Genomic DNA, 21,266 nt, shown 5'->3' with positions numbered 1-21,266 from the left:
CACAGAAGGGAGATTGATAATCTGGTTGAGTAGTACCAAAACACAATCCTGCACTCAACATTAGGAAGACTGAGGATTTGTCGATATCAGAAAAGGAAAGCCAAGGGCCCATGAACTTGTTTTCATCGGACGGAAGACAGTGGAGACACACAACAGCTTCCAGCTAACATTGGAAAAAAGGTACTGGAGCCCGAGTACCACCAGGCTCAAGAGTAGCTTCTTCTCATCAACTATCAGGCTTTTGAAACACAGAGCACAATCCCAACCACAACCCTACCTTGACACTGAACTACTATAACCTTTTTTCAGTTGCATTAGGTATTTTGGCTTGCATTACTATGGTCTGGTTACCTAAGATTGCATTATTTATTGCATCCTTATTTGTTTGTATTGTTGCACTAATGTGCCTCTAAAACTCTAAAAGACCGAGATGAGAAAAACATTTTTCACACAGACCCTACCCCTCTCCTCCTCCCTCCCCACTCTTCCACTTCTCTCCCCCACTCTTTCCCCTCTCTCCCCCCACCCCTCTCCCCCTCCCTCCCTCCTCCCCTCCCTCCCTCCTCCCCATCCCCCCCTCCCCCACATCTCTCTCCCCATCCCCCTCTCTCACCCCCTACACCGCTCTCCTTTCTCTCCCAAATCTGTCCCGTTTCCTCCTCCTCCTCTCCCCTCCCTCCCCTCTTCTCACCCCCCCCCTCCCCCCACCTGTGTATTTGGGGGGTGGTTAATGTGAGTGTGATGCCGCAGCCCCCCCCCCCCCAATATTTCAAAAAATACTGGCTTCTCACCCATAGAAGCAGCCCCAGCCCCTGGTGAACGTTCCATCGTGTGATGTCACAATGCCCAATGCTCAAAGACATTCTTGCCATAGTGGGAGTACAGAGAAGGCTCACCAGACAGATTCCTGGGATGTCAGGACTTTCATATGAAGAAAGACTGGATAGACTCGGCTTGTACTCGCTAGATTTTAGAAGATTGAGGGGGTATCTTATAGACTTACAAAATTCTTAAGGGGTTGGACAGGCTAGATGCAGGAAGATTGTTCCAGATGTTGGGGAAGTCCAGAACAAGGGGTCACAGTTTAAGGATAAGGGGTAAATCTTTTAGGACCGAGATGAGAAAAACATTTTTCACACAGAGAGTGGTGAATCTCTGGTATTCACTGGCACAGAAGGTAGTTGAGGCCAGTTCATTGGCTATATTTAAGAGGGAGTTAGATCTGGCCCTTGTGGCTAAAGGGATCAGGGGGTATGGAGAGAAGGCAGGTACAGGATACTGAGTTGGATGATCAGCCATGATCATATTGAATGGTGGTGCAGGCTCGTAGGACCGAATGGCTTACTCCTGCACTTAATTTCTATGTTTCCCTCTCCCTCTCCCACGCATCCCTCTCTCTCCCACCCCCCTTCCCTCTCTACCCCACCCCCTTCCCTCTCTCCCCCCGCCCCCTTCCCCCATACCGCTCTGTCCCACTTCCACCACTCCCCCTACCCCTCCCTCCCCACTCTTCCACTTCTCTCCCCTTACCCCACCCCTCTTCCTCCTCCACCCCTCTCTCTTCCCTTCCCTTCCCCTCTCTCCCCCACCCCTTCCCCTACCCCTCTGTTCCTCTTCCACCACTCCCCGTCCCTCTTCCACCACTCCCGCTACCCCTCTACCCCTCCCTCCCCACTCCTCTCCCCCTCTCCTTCTCCTCATCCCTCCCCCACCCCCTTCCCTCTCTCCCCCACCCCCTTCCCTCTCTACCCCACCCCTTCCCTCTCTCCCCCCGCCCCCTTCCCCCTACCCCTCTGTCCCTCTTCCATCACTCCCCCTACCCCTCTCCTCCTCCCTCCCCACTCTTCCTCTTCTCTCCCCCTTCCCCCTCCTCTCTCCCCACTCCTTCCCCTCTCTCCCCCCACCCCTCTCCCCCTCCCTCCATCCTCCCCTCCCTCCCTATCCCCCCTCCCCCACGTCTCTCTCCCCATCCCCCTCTCTCACCTCCTACCCCGCTCTCCTTTCCCTCCCAAATCTGTCCCGTTTCCTCCTCCTCCTCTCCCCTCCCTCCCCTCTTCTCACCTCCCCTCCCCCCACCTGTGTGTTTGGGGGGTGGTTAATGTGTGTGTGATACCGCAGTCCCCCCCCCCCCCGCAAACACCGTTAGGGAAACAGACCCAACGGGTCTGCACTTGGTCTAGTTAATATATAAAACTCTCGTGCCATCCGTCCGGCTGCCATCCGGCTGCCTTTCTGCCTTTTGATTCGTTTCCATCGTGTGATGTCACAATGCCCAATGCTCGCAGATGTCCAATCACAATGCCCAATGCTCGCAGATGTCCAATCGGAATGGATCCATTTACATGGACGGCTGCCGGCTGCATTTCTTCCTTTGATTCACTGCAACTCCGAAACCAGACGCAGAATCGTCGACATCTTTTCCATTTCGGTAGAGATTTCACTTTTCTTTCTAAGTATCCGCTCCTCATTACATTTCGTCGTGTTTAAGTACACGTTTTTAATCAAATCCTTCCCCCCCCCACCCCAATATTTCAAAAATAAACTGGCTTCTCACCCATAGAAGCAGCACCAGCCCCAGCCCATGGTGAACGTTCCATCGTGTGATGTCACAATGCCCAATGCTCAAATACATTGTTGCCATAGAGGGAGTACAGAGAAGGTTCACCAGACTGATTCCTGAAATGTCAGGATTTTCATATGAAGAAAGACTGGATAGACTCGCCTTGTACTCGCTAGATTTTAGAAGATTGAGGGGGTATCTTATAGAAACGTATAAAATTCTTAAGGGGTTGGACAGGCTAGATGCAGGAAGATTGTTCCGGATGTTGGGGAAGAGCAGAACAAGGGGTCACAGTTTAAGGATAAGGGGGAAATCCTTTAGGACAGAGATGAGAAAAACATTTTTCACACAGAGTGGTGAATCTCTGGAATTCTCTGCCACAGAAGGTAGTTGAGTCAGTTCATTGGCTATATTTAAGAGGGAGTTAGATGTGGCCCTTGTGGCTAAAGGGATCAGGGGGTATGGAGAGAAGGCAGGTACAGGATACTGAGTTGGATGATCAGCCATGATCATATTGAATGGTGGTGCAGGTTAGAAGGGCCGAATGGCCTACTCCTGCACTTAATTTCTATGTTTCTATGTTTCCCTCTCATCACCACTCTCCCTCTCCCACCCATCCCTCTCTCCCCCACCCCCCTTCCCTCTCTACCACCACCCCCTTACCCCTACCCCTCTGTCCCTCTTTCACCACTCCCCCTACCCCTCCCTCCCCACTCTTCCACTTCTATCCCCTTACCCGACGCCTCTCCCTCCCCCACCCCTCTCTCTTCCGCTCCCTTCCCCTCTCTCTCCCACCCCTTCCCCTACCCGTCTGTCCCTCTTCCACCACTCCCCCATCCCTCTTCTACCACTCCCGCTACCCCTCTACCCCTCCCTCCCTCCCCACTCTTCCACTTCTCTCCCACTCTCTCCTCCCCCTCTCCTCACCTCTCTCCCATCCCTCTCTCCCCCACCCCCTTCCCTCTCTACCCCACCCCCTTCCCTCTCTACCCCACCCCCTTCCCTCTCTCCTCCCCACCCCCTTCCCCCTATCCCTCTGTCCCTCTTCCATCACTCCCGCTACCCCTCTCCTCCTCCCTCCCCACTCTACCACTTCTCTCCCCCTTCCCCTCCACTCTCCCTCCCCACTCTTTCCCCACCCCTCTCCCCATCCCTCCCTCCTCCCCTCCCTCCCCATCCCCCCTCCCCCACATCTCTCTCCCCATCTCTCACCCCCTCCCCCGCTCTCCTTTCCCTCCCAAATCTATCCCGTTTCCTCCTCCTCCTCTCCCCTCCCTCCCCTCTTCTCACCCCCCCCCCAAACGCCATTGGGGAAACAGACCCAACGGGTCTGCACTTGGTCTAGTAAATATTAAAACCACGGTTACCATTCTGAAATACCACACTTGCTGTACATTTTTCCTTTCATAAAAACAAGTTGTCTGTCATATTTCTGCCTTTCATGCCAAAAGCTGGCATGTATTTTATGTTCCACTGTCAAGCACTTTTTTTTACCATTTGCAAGACCATTGTTCTTATGTTTCACCAACTTTATTTAACTCCCACAACACCTTTGCGCAGAAGCAAAGTAAATAAGACAGCGGGACAATCAAAAATTGCTAATGATATAAATATGAAATAAAATATTAGAATAAACTACACAAGAATATTCAATACTGGAAAACACTTCCCATTTCAATGCTTGGTAGAATTAATGCTATAAAAATGATCATCTTACCGCAACTACTGTACCTATTTCAATTAATATATATATCCCAAAACCTTTTTCAAAAAAGTTGACTCCATTGTTACAGGTTTTTTCTGGGATTATTATAAGAATCATAGAATAAGTAAAAAACATTTATGTAAGTCAAAGATAAATGGAGGTTTGGCTTTGCCAAATTTCTTGTTTTATTTTTGGGCAGTCCATATTAAAAACATGAATTTCTGGCTGGAAGAAATGGATCAACAACCATATTGGTTAAGGATGGAAAAGGAAGACTGTTTACCTTTTGAAATTGGACCGATCATATTTGCTACCACAAAACTGCACAAAAAAACCTATAAGGAAAACCCCATAATACATAGTGGAATACGAATTTGGAAACAATTAAAAAAAGTTTTAAAATTGAATAATATACCACTATGCCTTCCCATTGTAAATAATCCCTTATTCAAACCATCCTTTTTGGATAAGGGTTTCACACAATGGAAAAATTATGGAATTAAAAAGATTGGACATCTTTATGGGAAAGGCACTTTTCTTTCATTTCAGGAGTTACAACAGAATCATGGACTGCACTCAAATAATTTCTTCAGATATCTACAAATTAGAGATTATGTTAAATCTAACACACAAGTCTACAGGACTAGGGAACCAGAAATCCTTGATGAATGTTTGAACAAGCATCCTAACACTGAAAAATTAATAGCTTATATTTATAACACCCTCCTAAACAACGAGGTACCACCGACGGAACCATATAGACACACATGGGAAAATGAATTAGGTCATCCTATAACGAAAGATTTGTGGGACGAAAGTTTACAACATATACATCAATGTTCGTTAAATGCCAGACATGCTTTAATACAATTTAAAGTCTTACATAGATTACACTACTCTAAAATAAAACTAAATAGAATCTTCCCACAAATCTCTCCTATTTGTGATAAATGTCTACATCTAGATGCTAATTTAACACATACGTTTGCAAATTGTATAAAAATTAAACATTTCTGGACTGATATTTTTGAAATAATTTCAGAAGTTATTAATACAAAACTGGATCCAAACTCAAAATTAATAATACTTGGAATATCAGAGCAAAGTTTAACACTCACAACAAGCCAAAGAAATTTCCTCGACTACAGTATAATAACCGGGAAAAAATTAATATTAAAATTTTGGAAAGGCCCTACGACCCCCACAATTAAAATGTGGATTGTGGAAATGTCGGAGACCCTATATCTAGAAAGAATTAGACTTGTCTTAATGGACAAACAAGAACTTTTTGATAAAATATGGGCTCCATTCATTAATTATCTGACGGGATAGATTGGCCCAGCACGAAAACCCAACTGAAACTTGAACTCAGGATTAGATGAAAAGTCATACTTTATAATCTACGAACCTATCTCCAATGACGTATTATAAGTAATCCATTCCACCTTTTTTGTTTTTTTTGATATTTGTAACTCTTTTTTCTCTCTTTCTCTTTTTCTATATAAAAAAAACATTAGAAGCAGAAGTAATCGACAATTGAAAATTTTAATAATGTATGACATGTACATGAAAAGTTTTTTTACTATAATATGTAACTATAATTTATAATATGTCCACTTCTAATAAAAATATTATTAAAAAAAAAAAAAAAAAAAAAAAAAAAAATATTAGTGTTCTGGAACCCTCAGCGAGCTGTATCGCATTTGTGGAAAGAAAAACAAAGTTAATGTTTCAGGGTGTAAGTCCTTTGAAACGGTATAATGCTCTGATGAAGGACCTGGGTGTTTCCAACATTTTTGGTTATTTTAAGTAAATTAGCTGTCCATTTGAGTTTCTATCAACTGTTGAAACAGAAACACCAGTTTAAATATTTTTCGGAAACTGGTTAATTTCATATGCATATATTGCCTGTGTTCCCTTTTTAATTTGATATCTAGTTTTGAATCAATAAAATATTAATAATTCTGCAATAGAAATAAAATGTCACTCTCTTATATACGTAATCTTATTTCTAAATTAACATTTAAAAAGCAAGTACATTGGGTACAAAATTAATAATTTATTTATAACTACAGAGTATTCCTGATGATAACGTGAATGTGGTATTGGAAAATGAAAGTATGCTTGCAGAACTGGAAAAACTTAAATGTCTTCCAGCACCTGGAGAGGAAACACCCCTTCTGGGATATTGTGACAGCAGCACACAGACAGAGATGGTAAATTGAGCTTATAACTGTCTTTATTAATTTATTTATTTTGCCAAAGTTTTCCACTTTTCAATTGATTACTGTCTTTTGTGATTAAATTGAAATGCAACTTCTGGAATTGCCACATTTACTGGTTCCAGCATGGGTGTAGTATTGTTTGCAGTATTAAGGCAGAGGCTTGTGTTGTCATAGCAGCACACAAGAGGGATCTGTGTTGTTTGTTGTGCCAGACCCAATGTAATATGCAGAACTTAAATTTGCTAGCCAAATAGAAAAGCCAGCACACTATTTTCTAAAGTGTTGGATCTGATAGTTTCTGATGATGTTGAACCTAAGACCTAAGATGTAAGTTTAATGACATTATAAATTTGGGCCAAAAGACTTATAAATAGAATGACTGGATTTTTGTCACTCGTTAACCTTCTACCAATACGCAACCTTGCACAGAGTGAGAGAGAAGACCAGCATATATCCCAAAAGCATTCTGATCAATCTAAGAACATACCATCGTTTGAAGAAAAGTCTGAAGAAGCAAATCAAAGGGTCCTCATAAATCAAAGGTCAGCATGACGCAGCAAATTGCTTTCCATGTTTGAACATGTGATGTTGGGAATGAATTAATAGAACACTATTATTTTCTTGTCGGCTTTTAAAGTGAAATGTGTGCAATTATTAAAAAAATTGTTGAACTGATTTTTCAGTGTAAGCTTATAGAAATTATTGATAGACATTCATCATTCAATGATTTCAATGATTATCCCCATTTCTCAGCATACTTTCTCAATAGTATCTGTTGTGAATTCAGAAATTGTGTAACACAGCTCATCAAGATTCTGCTACCTGCAACCAATGTGCAGGAAACCCTGTTCCCCGATCAGCTCTATACCAGTTGACTTTCACTGGGTCCGGTTCAGTATTGCTTGAAAATACTTTTTATCAAATCACTTCTTGGCCCTGCTCCATCTGTCGTGAAGCCCTACAACCAGACAACTCCATGTTCTTGCGCTAATGGCTTTGTTCATTCCCCGGTTCTTTCACCACACCATTGACAGATCATTCCTTTGCCTTAAATGAGCGGTGTTACATAGCTGGAAGTGCTCAGATGGAAAAAGGAACAGTTAACATATCAGGTCAAAGACCCTTTATCATAAATAGGCAAATTGTAGAGGAGGTGGGGGTGGAGAGATTGATAGGACAATGCTGGCGTTGCTGAGGTTTTCTCCCAGTGTTTATTGGAATTGTCCGGTTGATGGATTAATGAAAGCAATTAGAGAGAGAAAAAATAAATAAAAAGACCTGTTAAAGCTGTAAGTGCAGGTCAAAATGATAATGTTGGATATGAGAATGCTGTGACAGTGGAGAGAGAAAAACTGAGTTAATGATACAGATTGATCACCTTACAGCAGGACCGATCATTTACAAAGTAAACGGAAAATAAGTTGCCAGCAATTGTTGAATTCAGCATTGAAGCTGATCTGCTGCAACATATCTAGACAGAAGATGGCGTGCTACTCCTGAAATGTTAACTGTTTCTCTTTCCATAGATACTGCCTGACCTTTTGAGTATTTAGAACATTTTCTAGTTTTATTTCAGATAGCTTTCATTTTTTTTAAATCCTCAATTATGTAATTTGTTTTTTTCTTAATTATTGATCTCGCATCTGAAAATACTCCTATGTTAATATCTTGTTTATGTTTGCAAATAGTTTACAAAAGGCCAATGACAGACTCTTGAAAGTTTTGTTGGAAGTTGTTAAGACAACGGCTGCTGCAGAAGAAACTATAAATCGGCATGTTTCAGCCTTTGTAGAAAGATCAGTGAAGGGACAGCCTCCTTCAAGAAGTTCTTTGTGGGAACAAGATGAACAAGAATCCATTGAGCAACTGAAGCCTTTCACACTTCATAGTCAACAAAAGGGTATGTCGAATTTAACGTGGCTAATTTACTAATTTAATCAGTAGTGAGTAATTTATTCAATGTTTTAATGCATCAAATATGATGTATAACTGAAATGAGTAGTAAAGATGTTTCTTTTAAATCGTCTCATTGCATAGTTGTCTTGTCTCACAGGTATTGACCCAGGTTATGAATATTTGGGATGTATTTCATGCATGTGAAGATATATCACCATTGAGCTCAATTATCTTCTCTCTCTCTCTCTCTCTACAAACTGACATTAATGATCTCCACAGATCATTACTAATCAGCAACTCCAAACTCTGCTGCCTCACCCCAGAAATATTCTTCTCTGCCTTTCTTACCTCTAGACGTGACAGTTCTAATGCCTTTCTTAGCTGCCTTCACCTTCCAAACTTCATAAAATTAAGGTCATCACTGACATTCCTGGATTTGTTAATCTACATTAGTCCTGAGTTAAGCATTGCAATGATTTCAAAATGTTCAACCTTTTTTTTTTCCCTCTATGCTTCAGCCCTCTCTTAATCTCATTGCTCTCAATATGTTCACTCTCCAATTCTCTCCTCCTATACTTGAATACAGATTTCTATATTTCACCTTTGTTTATGAACCCCCCCCTCAATATTTTTGTTGGCACTAATGATTTCAGCAACCTTCAACCCAGTATTCCCCCCCCCCCCCTCTTTGCCACTGTTCTCTCTCTCTCCTCATTAATATGCTCCTTGCCTCTTTGTCCAAGGTTTTACTCTTTCTCCTAATATCTTTTCTATGACTTGATGTTGGATTTTATTGGATAACATTCCGATGAAGTGTCTTGGGATCTTTTAGGTAAAGGTGCTTTATGGATCTGCTGTTGAAAGGTAAACTTAACTGTTCATATTTAGATGGAGAAAATTGACTCAAAGAATTAGGGTTTGATCTGCAAGAGGTTGTTGTAAAATAATTTCTCGTTTATTGTTCCTGTGCATGCAAACAAGAACCTGAATCAAATGATAATTGCATCCTGAGCACGTAAGCACAGCGGCTAAAATAAATATTAGCTTTTGCATACTAAGTACCCAATCTTGGTTATGAGATTTAAAGTCCTATCCTTAACCTGCACATAATGTCTCAGCTGCTGTTCCCAGTTTGAATTCCATATCAGCTATATAATGACTATCCTTCCATCAGTTTCTTCTGTACATTATGTACAGAACATCTTGGGGTTTTTTAGCCCCTACCATAATACTTTCAATAGAGATTCATTAAGACATATAAGTCTCTTCATCACAATGACACAGACGAGATTCCTCTTTATGTTTTGTTTTGGGTCACCATCTGGATAGTGTTGTCAGAGAGAATGCCAATGATACTAAGTGATGCTGCTTTGTGACTAAATGTGAATCTGAACCCGTCGTTCCCCCTTCAGTCAAGACCCAGGAGACCACAAATGCTGGAATCTTGAACAAAAAAACAAAGCGCTGGAGGAACTCTGCGAGTTAGACAGCATCTGTGGTGGTAGAGGTCTTCTGACTGATGGATTAATGGAGGCAGAATGCTGGAAAAGAGAGATAGGATTGGGGCAAAGCTTGGCAGATAATAGGTGGAAACAGTGATTCATAAGTGATAGGAGCGGAATTAAGACATTTGGCCCATCGAGTCTACTTCGCTATTCAATCATGGCAGATCTATCTCTCTCTCCCAACCCCATTCTCCTGCCTTTTCTTAATAATTCCCTCGACAGCTTTGTTTTCTGGTTTTTAGTTCTCAAATCTGAATTAGTCCTATATTCCACATCTGAAAGTTCAGAGCAAAAAAAGAGAAAAGTAAAAATAAAAATTCTCAAATCTTCACACCCATTAGTTTCAAAAGGTCTCATTTTTATGTCCAGCAAGGCAATGCAAACAATATATTAGAATACAATATATAATAGAACAATATATTTTGGTTAGTCAACAGCTAGCTGTGTATTTAATGTTCAATGTCTAACAAAGCTGCAAGACAGGCATTTGATTTCAATCTTATTTGAATTAAGACATAACTGTGGTGTGGAAGATTATCAGAGTTCCATTGAAATATCTACCCAAGATCTGTTCTCAACCCTGAAGACGTTGGTACCATTGGTTAGATTATGGTGTGAATGCCATCCTACAGTATATCTAAGGTGGAAACAAATGTTTAATGGCTGGTACACAAAATTGCTGGGGAAACTCAGCGGGTGCAGCAGCATCTATGGAGCGAAGGAAATAGGCGACGTTTCGGGCCGAAACCCTTCTTCAGACTGATGGGGGGTGGGGAAAGAAAGAAGGAAAAAGGGAGGAGGAGGAGGAGCCCGAGGGCGGGCGGATGGGAGGGTGGGAGGAGACAGCTAGAGGGTGAAGGAAGGGGAGGAGACAGCACGGGCTAGCCAAATTGGGAGAATTCAATGTTGATGCCAATGTTTAATGGCTGTTAGGTTTTAAGTTGTTTCTGAATCCCTCCTCATTAACAATCAAAATCTCAATCTTTCTGAAATTTAAAAAGCACCATATATGGTGGTTGGTGCAGGTTCCAGCATTTCCCTCAAAAGTACCAGCTGAGGCAGTACTAGTGCGTACTGTACCAGTAGATGGAGGGAATCCAGACTGACTCGGGGAGTCGTTCTTCATCCTCTATGACAAAACAGTTGGAGAGGACTTTGCACTATCTTACCGTGGCACAGGTCTGCATTTGCCACATTATATTTTTTGAGTTTTAGAAAGATTAAATTTTTAGAGAGATACAGTGTGGAAACAGGCCCTTCGGCCCACCGAGTCCAGGCCAACCATCAATCACCCAAACATGTTATCCCACAGTAAGGACAATTTACAGAGGCCAATTAACCTACAAACATGCACGCCTATGGAATGTGGGAGGAAACCAGAGCACCCCGAGAAAACCGGAGCAGTCACAGGGAGAACGTGCAAACTCCGCATAGACAGCATCCAGGTCAGGATCGAACCCAGATATCTGACACCGTGAGGCAGCAGCTCTACCGCTAGATTTAGATTTCTCTTTTCTTCAAGGTGATCACATTCATGGCATCTCTGAGGAGCCCAGCTATATCCTTCCCAGATGTGGATGATAAAGTTATGGATCGTACTTGAAAGTCCTCTATATATCAAGCAAGTCTGAGTCGTTGCTTTGGTGCATTTTCTTTTTCAATCTTTCTCACTGCAGTGTTATACCTCACCTCTAACTCCTCCAACTGCCTTCTGTTGGAGTGGAGCTAATCTACTGGACTAATAAGGCGCCAACACTTAAGATCTCCCAACTCCACCAGTTAAGCGGCAGTGTATAATAATGCTTGCACAGGTTCACAGGTTCAATGACTGAGAATTAAGTCATCATTGATTAACTCATCAAAGTATATGCAAGGATAGGCCTTAAGTCAACATCCATGAAGCAAAGGACATCAATCAACATACCCTCACAGTATACAAAAATGGTGGAGAAAGTCAGCGGGTGCAGCAGCATCTATGGAGCGAAGGAAATAGGTAAAGTTTCGGGCCGAAACCCTTCTTCAGACTGATAGGGGGTGGCGGGGAGATGGAAGGAAAAAGGGAGGAGGAGGAGGAGCCCGAGGGCTTGGGGATGGGAGGAGACAGCTCGAGGGCTAAGGAAGGGGAGGAGACATCAAGGGCTAACAAAATTATCCTCACAGTACACCTGTTCACAGTGAGACCCTGAAAAGCATGAATCAGTTCTGAGAGTTATTTTATCTAGAACAGGCATGTAATTTCACTGAAACACAGTCTCCACTAAATCCCCCAATTCCCTGTAGGATGTGTTCTCTTCCAAAGCTAATATCTCTAACGTTGCGTATAGGAGCTGGGAGGTTCTACTGCAGTTGTACAGGGTCTTGGTGAGACCACACCTGGAGTATTGCGTACAGTTTTGGTCTCCTAATATGAGGAAAGACATTCTTGCCATAGAGAGAGTACAGAGAAGGTTCACCAGACTGATTCCTGGAATGTCAGGACTTTCATATGAAGAAAGACTGGATAGACTCGGCTTGTACTCGCTAGAATTTAGAAGATTGAGGGGGGATCTTATAGAAACTTACAAAATTCTTAAGGGGTTGGACAGGCTAGATGCAGGAAGATTGTTCCTGATATTGGGGAAGTCCAGAACAAGGGGTCACAGTTTAAGGATAAGGGGGAAATCTTTTAGGACCGAGATGAGAAAAACATTTTTCACACAGAGAGTGATGAATCTCTGGAATTCTCTGCCACAGAAGGTAGTTGAGGCCAGTTCATTGGCTATATTTAAGAGGGAGTTATATGTGGCCCTTGTGGCTAAAGGGACCAGGGGGTATGGAGAGAAGGCAGGTACAGGATACTGAGTTGGATGATCAGCCATGATCATATTGAATGGCGGTGCAGGCTCGAAGGGCCGAATGGCCTACTCCTGCACCTAATTTCTATGTTTCTATGTTTAAATGCACTGTTCACTCGAAAGGACAGGACACATCATTTGCATGTGAGACTAGACTCCCATAATAGACTTTACATTCTGATCCATGTTTAGCAGGCAGGCGAAAGAAAAGGTTGAAGACCCATTGGAAAAAAAAATGAAACATCACCTCTGACGTTGCAATCCCAGGCCTACTGGCACTTAAAGTGGAGAAGGAATATTTGGGATGGCACTGAGAACCAAGAGTCTATGTACAACGGATGCACAGAGGCCATGTAAATGGGAAAAACCGCACACGCATCATCTCAGATACCATCTGCTTCATCTATGGAAGAATCTGCGTTTTCCATATTGACCTCCTCAGAACCCAGAAAACAGTATGGAAGCAAGTCATCCTAGTTCTAGAGGGACTGTTTAAGAAGGAGGGTTTTGAAACATAACTAACATTTGTTTTGAACAAAGCATATCAACTAGTGATCAACTAGAAAGAAGAAGAAACTGTGCAAACTGTTGGAATATATTTACATGCAAGAAGATTGATCTGCACTAGAACTATGAATTTATCCAAGAAAGCAACTCCAAAAGGCTGTCCACAGGGAAGGCTCAACTCCAACAAAATGCTTTGACCTCAGCACAAGGTGTTCTGGCAATGGCACCAGTTTTATATCATCCTCTAAACAAAGGGCTACAGAGACTCAAGGACTTTCTCAAAACATCTTTAGTTAATGTGGGGTCTGGAGATGTGGAGGGCTTATTGACATTTTGGGCGGAGTACCTGCATCTGGACTGAAACATTGACCAATCCTCTGTCTCCACAGATGCTGCACAACCTGCTGTATTCATCCAGTAGTTTGTTTTTTTCCTGACCGATGAAGGCATGCATGCCAAATGCCTTCTTTGCCACCCTATCTATCTCTGTTGCTGCTTCCTGGGAACCATGTTCACAGATATTCTAAACTACTATTGATGTAATAGTGATAGACACAAAAATGCATGTGACATTTTGTTCTGTGGGATTATGGGAAGGAGGAGATGTTGTATCAGGTAATTTAACTTTGGGTTCTTTATATGTTGTTTCCTCTAGGTTAATTTTAGTATCATATAAAATTTTAGCAAAATTTGATTATGTCACATAATAGTAACATGTTGCCCGTGAAACCTTTAAGAATGGCACACTAAAGGGCCTGTCAACTGTACGAGGTAATTCAAGAGTTCTCCCAAGTTCTCCCCTAATTCGAGCTCGTGTAATGTACGAAGCTGGTACGTAGGAACTTGTGGATCTCACGTAGTGGTTCGTATGAGTAACGGTAGGTACTCGGGAAATCCGGTAAACTCGTGACGTTTTTTCAACACTGAAAAATGTCCACGAGTAAAAAAATACTCGTGATGAAAAAAATTGTTACTTTTTACTTGTACGAGCCGCTACGTACCCGCTACGTACATTACACGAGCTCCAATCAGGGGAGAACTCGGGAGAACTCCTGAATTACCTCGTACAGTGGGACAGGGCCTCCAACCTATTGGCCAAACTGGCGCAGTGCAAAAAGATGCAGTTAACAGATTTTTAAAATCTGTTTATTAATGAGGTAACTTCTACACTTCCAGCATAGTGGCTTGGAATTTCCATAAAGGAGTGATTTTCGGTGAAACATGATCATCGGATAGATGCTCAAAATACATGCCATTATTCATAAAAGAGCATAGAAATCTGTTTGTTGGCCAGCATTCATTCTTCAAACAATATGCCAGTCACCACCTCCTTACCCCACTTGGTGTTCTTGAAAGCATGCAGCACCAGTGGTCAGGGAGTATCAGATTGCTTCTCCTATCTATTTCTGAATTAACATGTAATTAACAAACTACCAACCTCATTCATCAAAGTATTCAATCCAAAGCACAGGAATTTATAAATCGATACTGCCTGCAAGATTGATCTTGTTTTTAATCCATTAGTTTAATCTTGTGATGAACATTTATTTATTCATGAATACTTGCACTAAAATGAATGAATAATGAATGAATGAATAAGGTTATGAATGCTTATTGGCCAAGTGTGTTCACTTACAAGGAATTTGCCTTGGTGCTCCGCTCGCAAGTGACAACGTGATATACAGTGACAATTAAGAATGACACGTAAAACATTATACATTAATAATAAAACATTATCGATTAAACATGTGAATTAAATAAAATACCAGAGCAAAAGGAGGCTGTTTTCCTAACCAATTTCAAAAGTTACATTTTGCATGTCAAAGGAATATCAACTTACTTTTTTCCAATTACCAAGATCCTGGTTATTCTGTACAGTGGTTGTGCTCTTCTATTCTCCAAAGCCCTTCTTGCTGCCTTGCTCTTAATCTATCATGTTCAGTCTTGAAAATTTCAATTGGCTCAACATCCACACCTTTTGGGAAGGGCACATTTCAGATTTCTACTGTTCTTATATGAAAATTACTTCTTGATTTCACTACTGAATGGTTTATCATTTTAGGATTTTGCCATTAATTTTCCTTTTTTGTTAATTTAAATGAGAGGCCAAGTTTGCCTTTTCTGCAGCGGAGGAGTTAAGAGGGGACATTACTGAGTTATCTGAAATTATGAGGGGTATGAACAGAATAGACGGCAGGACAAATAAATCGAGCTGACATAGATTTTGTGGGGATTTGAGAATTGCTTTTTTTTTACTCAAGAGAAGGTGGAGAATCAAAGTCCTGAAACAGCATTTAAGGAGTGGCTAGACAAATACTTGAATCATTTTATCTTTGAAGGCTACGTGACAAATACAGGAAGATGGGATTACTGTAAATGGTGCACATTGATTGGTGTGGTCATGGTGGGCTGGATGGCCTCTTTTCATATGGTATGACTATGAATCTATCATTCTCAATTTTCTAAAGTAAGCAATATACAGACTGACCTCAAGCAACTAAACCCTGTAATTTAATCTTACAAGCTGTAGTAAGGTTACAGGTGCACAACCTTTTCCGAAAGCCTTGGGACCAGACACTTCTCGGATTTCGGGATTTTTCGGATTTCGGAATGGAAGATTTTTAGCGTAGATTAGGTAGGTAGCGCAGGCGGCTTGAAAAGTCTGGAGCGGCTGCCTCCCTGGAGACCGGGGAATCATTGTAAATCATTGCTTAAATGTTAGTCAGTTAGTTTGGAGGGATTTTATGTGGTGGGGGGGGTGAAGGGGGAAACATTAATTCTTAGTCCCCTACCTGGTCAGAGAGGCGGGGAGCGGGCAATGCCTTACCGGGTCGCCGTGCAGCAAGCTCCGGAGCGCAGTGGCCGCCGACTCCCAACATCCTGGAGCTGGGGCTGCGGGCGGCGCCAGTTGGAGCTCCGACCCCGGCAACTCTGCCCCGGCTGCGCGGCGCTCCAAATCCAGCGCGGCCCGCGGCCGGACGCCCGCAGCCCCAGCTCCGCGATGTTGGGAGTCGGCGGCCACAGCGCTGGGATACCCTACCTTAGTCCCCTACCTGGTCGGAGAGGCGGGGAGCGAGCAATGCCTTACCGGGTCGCCGTGCGGTAAGCTCCGGAGCGCTGTGGCCGCCGACTCCCAACATCGCGGAGCTGGGGCTGCGGGCTTCTGGCCGCGGGCGGCGCTGGATTTGGAGCGCCGCGCAGCCAGGGGTAGAGCTGCCGGGGTCGGAGCTACAACCGGCGCCGCCCGCGGCCAGACGCCCGCAGCCCCAGCTCCGCGATGTTGGAAGTCGGCGGCCACAGCGCTCCGGAGCTTACTGCAAGGCGACCCGGTAAGGCATTGCCCGCTCCCCGCCTCTCCGACCAGGTAGGGGACTAAGAATTAAAGTTTTCCCCTTCACCCCCCCACCCCCCCCCTTCACATAAAAGCCCTCCAAACTAACTGACTAACATTTAAGCAATGATTTACAGATGTTTAAGTGTCTCCCCGGTCTCCGGGGAGGAGGCAGCCGCTACAGTAGTACAGACCTCGGTTGACCGTGGGTCATTTCGGGTCAAGTTTGGCGCCAAACGCGAGCTTTGGTGTGCAGACGACATCCTGGAAAAAATGTCCGGTTTTCGGAGCTTTTCGGTTTCCGGAACTCCGGATAAAAGGTTGTGCACCTGTATTATGAATAACTAGACTAAGTGGGACATGTTGAGTCCCAGGTTTACGCAGGAGGGCTGGTCCCCCAACGCAATATTCCACCTTTCCACCAATTCCGATATACACACACACAGAAGACTAACGCACGCACACTCACGCACACTCACATACACACACACATACACTCTCACACACACACACACACACACACACACTCACACACGTCTACACACACACACTCGCGCACACTCACACACTCACACATACACTCGCACACACACACATACACTCGCACACACTCACACATACACTCACACACACACACTCACACCCACACTCACACTCATACACACACTCACATACACACTCACATACACACTGACACACACCATATATATGACCGTAAACTTCCTTGAATCTACTCACACGGCTGAGCGCGGCCTCTCCACTGTGGGGCTTCCGCAGTCAGCGGCACTTCCACAATCAGCGTGACCTCTGCACTTACCGGAAATGACGCAATAAGCGCGACCTGTCCACTAAGCGGAAGTCACAAAATGACTTTTAGACTAAACACAGTTGGACCTAATAAAGCACTTAATCCTGCCACATACAGTCGGACCTAATAAAGCATTTATTCCTTCCAAACACAGTCGGACCTAATAAAGCATTTATTCCTTCCAAACACAGTTGGACCTAATAAAGCATTGCAGTTTCAAGCGCTGGCAGGGCAGCAGGCCAAACAACTCATTTATTCGCAAGTACATTGCAGACTCACAGTTCAGTTGATTCACAGCTTAGAATTGCAGTCGTGGCCTCTCCCTCGTGATCTTGCAGAGTGACTAACTCACGTCCAGGCATCCGGGATTTTATAGTCCAGCCCCCCCCCCCCCCCCCCCCCCCAAGAAGGGGCATTACCTTCATTTCTGTGATTGACAGGCGAGAGGACCAATCAGCTGATCTCAAGGTTTTTTAAACACTCATAACTTTTTTATTTTTCATCGATGGGAAAAATCCTCAGGACTGGCTCAGCGGAGGAGGACTGTGAGCAAGATGGCCAAAAACCACAGCGATACAGGGTAGCGGTTTTTTCTAAAATCAATATACAGCGCAGACAGGAAGTGGTCAAGATGAGACTTTTAATTAAATCAAACATTTGTACCTGAAATTCCAGCACCTGCTTTCTTTCTTCTTATCATTTCTCCCCGGCCTGTATATTTTCTAAAAAAGTTCATATTGTTTGTTTAGTTTAATAAGTAGGTAATCTATGAGTAACTAATCAACATTTTCTTTCAAGTACAAATTAACAGCTGCACAAATTGATATTTCTACAGACATAATTTTTGAACTATAATTCTGAAGTTTATGAATATGGTATGAAATAGCTTTTTGTTCAGTGGTCAAATCCATATTTATAATCTTTTAATTAATTTGCAGATGATCAGTCAGATTCCTATCAGGACACTGATACAGAAGGTGACACTACTGTTCCATGGTCAGGAGGGACAACTGAAGAACTGGAACTGGATCACCATTTCACACAGACCATTTTCAGTGGTGGAGAACTAGATTCTGAAACTGAAGAGCTTGTATTACATGTGGGAACTCGCCTACAAGTAGCTTTGGAAAAATTGTTGGAAGCTATTACTGAGACTGCCAACCAGGTAACAATTTTTTTTTAAATGAAATCGATTTGAGGGATCTTGATTTATAGAGTGGAATGACTTAAAAGAGACGTTTGAAATTACATTTGTGTTGCTTTCTCGCCAAAGACAGCAGAAGCTTGGTAGAAATTGGTATACTATGAGTACTTAAAGTCATGGCTTGCACGACTGTAACTTCAACTCTATTCCTCTCAGCAAAGTAATTTTTTAAAATCCCTTATCAAGTATATTTTGACTGTCACCGTAAAATATTCAAAGCCTCCTCTTTCACTGCCTTTTGAAGCAGAGTGTTCTAAAGACTTGGAATCCTCTGAGAGGGAAAAATTATTATGAATATCTTAAATGATGATTCCTGGTTCAAGGTTTAGCTTAATTTATTATTGTCATGTATAGAGGGATTTTTTCCCATGCATCTGCGGTGGGACAAGATGTTATTTGTTTCAATCAACTCTCACTCTTCCAACCTCCAGTGGTTACAAGCCTAGCTGTTGTAATTTGTACCTCATAACCCAACCGTCCCATCAGTCTAGTAAACCTCCTCCATACTGCTTCCAATATGTATCAACTACTCTAAAAGATCACTAGAGGAATCAGCCATCTCATTCATTGCATGACTGGTATGTTTTTGGGCTTGGATTTCTATGATCTTCTTGACTGATAATTCATTAATAAAAAGAAATGGACCATTTAAAGACTCATCTGGATATTAATTATCCATCTCCAATCAAATGGATTTATGTCTTGCAGAGTGCAGGAAAATGGTTGAAGTAGAAGATCGGTCATGATCCTTATGAATGGAAGAGCAATAGACAATAGGTGCAGGAATAGGCCATTCGGCCCTTCGAGCCCGCATCGCCATTCAATGTGATCATGGCTGATCATCCCCAATCAGTACCCCGTTCCTGCCTTCTCCCCATATCCCCCGACTCCGCTATCTTTAAGAGTCCTATCTAGCTCTCTCTTTAAAGTATCCAGCAAGAAGGGCAAATGTACCTCCTCTTGATATTTTTTATGTTCTAATATGTTGTTTGCTGTATTACAACCGATATAATTATCTGGAAAGGCTCTCCCGTCTAACCCTCTCCTTCCCCCCCCCCCCCCACCACCTCCAAGCCTGTTTTGACAAATAACAAGACTGAGAGGCTAGGGACCTAATCCAAAAATCTATCATGCCGAGATTTACAAAGAACAACTCGTGGTGTAGCAGTGACTAATTGACTAATGAAGAACAGTGCTTCTAACTTCTGTTATCTGTAGCGTATAAAATTATTTTTACCTCTATAAACTGTTATTCCTGTTTCGATCCTGCATGACTTTGACTCACGCGAGATGCTGCTTGACCTGCTTAGTTTGCTTCGACCGCTTTGGGGAAGAATCCAGTGGAAAGGATATGGGTGGAAGGGAACAGGGAAGAAAAAGAGGGACAGTCCTCCCTCAGCGTGAATTGTAGGAGTGGTAGGGGAGAAAGCTGGAAGAGAGTTGACGGTGGTACAAACCTTTCTTTAGACTGATTGTAGTAGGGCAGAGAATTCCCAACCATTTTGCCGAATACTTGCGCTCGGTCTGCCAAGGCCTGCTGGTTATCTGGTTGCTAACCATTTTAACTCCCTTAACATCCCCACCCCTTTCCGCTGAGACCACTCTCTCTGCAACTTCTTGGCTCACTCATTCCTTCCCACCCTACCCAACACCTCCCAGGTACTTTCTCATGCAACCGCAGGAGAACTGCAGGAGATGTAACACCTGTCCCTACACCTCCTCCCTCACATCCATCCAGGGACCTCAGCAGGCCTTCCAGATGAGACTGGTTTACATGCAATTCCTCTAACCTCATCTACTGAATTTGTTGCTCCCGATGTGGCCTTCTTGATGTCGGTATCCGTTTTGCTGAACACGTGCGCTCAGTATGTCTGGGCATGCTGGATCTCCTGGTTGCTATTCCCTTTAACTTCCCATTACCTTTATCTGGCCTGAGCCTCCTACATTGCCAGAGTGAGGCCACGCGCAAACTGGGGGAACAGCATCTCGTCTTCTGCTTGGTTAGCTTGCAACTCAACGGTATGAACATTGAGTTCTCCAATTTTAGGTAACTAACCAATAAGACCCTACGTACATCCTCTCCTCACTGTACCCCACCTGGAGGTTCGCCCATTTCTCACACTTTCCTGTCCCCCTTTCTCCATCCCTTTATCTGGATTCACATTTATGTGCCTCTTCCCTCTTTACCTTACAGTCTTTTTTTCTTCCCATCTCTGACCTTTGTCCATCCATTGGCCAATCAACATGCTTCTCACCTGTGTTCACCTATCACTTACCTGGTCTCCACCCCCGCCCCTTCCCCTACCCTCCCCAACCACTCTATCAGCTTTTATCTCCTGTTCTGCAATCAGTCCAAAGAAGGGTCCCAACCCAAACTGCTGCCTATCGCATGTTCTCCAGGATGCTGCCTGAGTTACTTCAGCGCTTTGCGTCTTTTGATTACAGAAGTTTGTTTTTCTGGTTAGAGTGGGACATGAAGCTGTTGAATGCCAAGGTCAGGCACAGTCATGTGTAATGTTATGAAAAGGGATACAAATTTATGTGGTCTACTGGGTTTCTGAATAAATAGTATTCAATTTCTTGGCTCATTGAAATAGTTGGAATTTAAAAGTTATTGTTAAAGACCTGAAACAGATTTTGGGTGCAGAGTTTGGAAGAAATGGTCATTGATCACTTTTTATGGAAGGGGCT

The 21,266-nt window shown here is 43.3% G+C and overlaps 1 protein-coding gene across 9 annotated transcripts in view; it reads left to right on the top strand.

Annotated features, from left to right (window-relative positions):
* akap9 (A-kinase anchoring protein 9) overlaps window positions 1-21,266 on the top strand; it is a 198,149-nt gene that overhangs the window by 75,294 nt on the left and 101,589 nt on the right. For 8 of the 9 annotated variants that reach the window (XM_033012551.1, XM_033012544.1, XM_033012559.1 and 5 more), the window contains 4 exons: window positions 6,341-6,481; window positions 6,920-7,032; window positions 8,176-8,390; window positions 18,310-18,536. In XM_033012551.1, the coding sequence (XP_032868442.1) occupies window positions 6,341-6,481; window positions 6,920-7,032; window positions 8,176-8,390; window positions 18,310-18,536 (696 nt within the window). The remainder of the gene's footprint in view (window positions 1-6,340; window positions 6,482-6,919; window positions 7,033-8,175; window positions 8,391-18,309; window positions 18,537-21,266) is intronic. The other variant, XM_033012504.1, reaches the window with a different exon arrangement.

Source organism: Amblyraja radiata, chromosome 2, assembly GCF_010909765.2.
Source record: "Amblyraja radiata isolate CabotCenter1 chromosome 2, sAmbRad1.1.pri, whole genome shotgun sequence".
In the NCBI taxonomy this organism is placed as follows: Eukaryota; Metazoa; Chordata; class Chondrichthyes; order Rajiformes; family Rajidae; genus Amblyraja; species Amblyraja radiata.
Note: the sequence above shows the minus strand (reverse complement) of the source record. Positions and strands in the feature narration are given on the sequence as shown.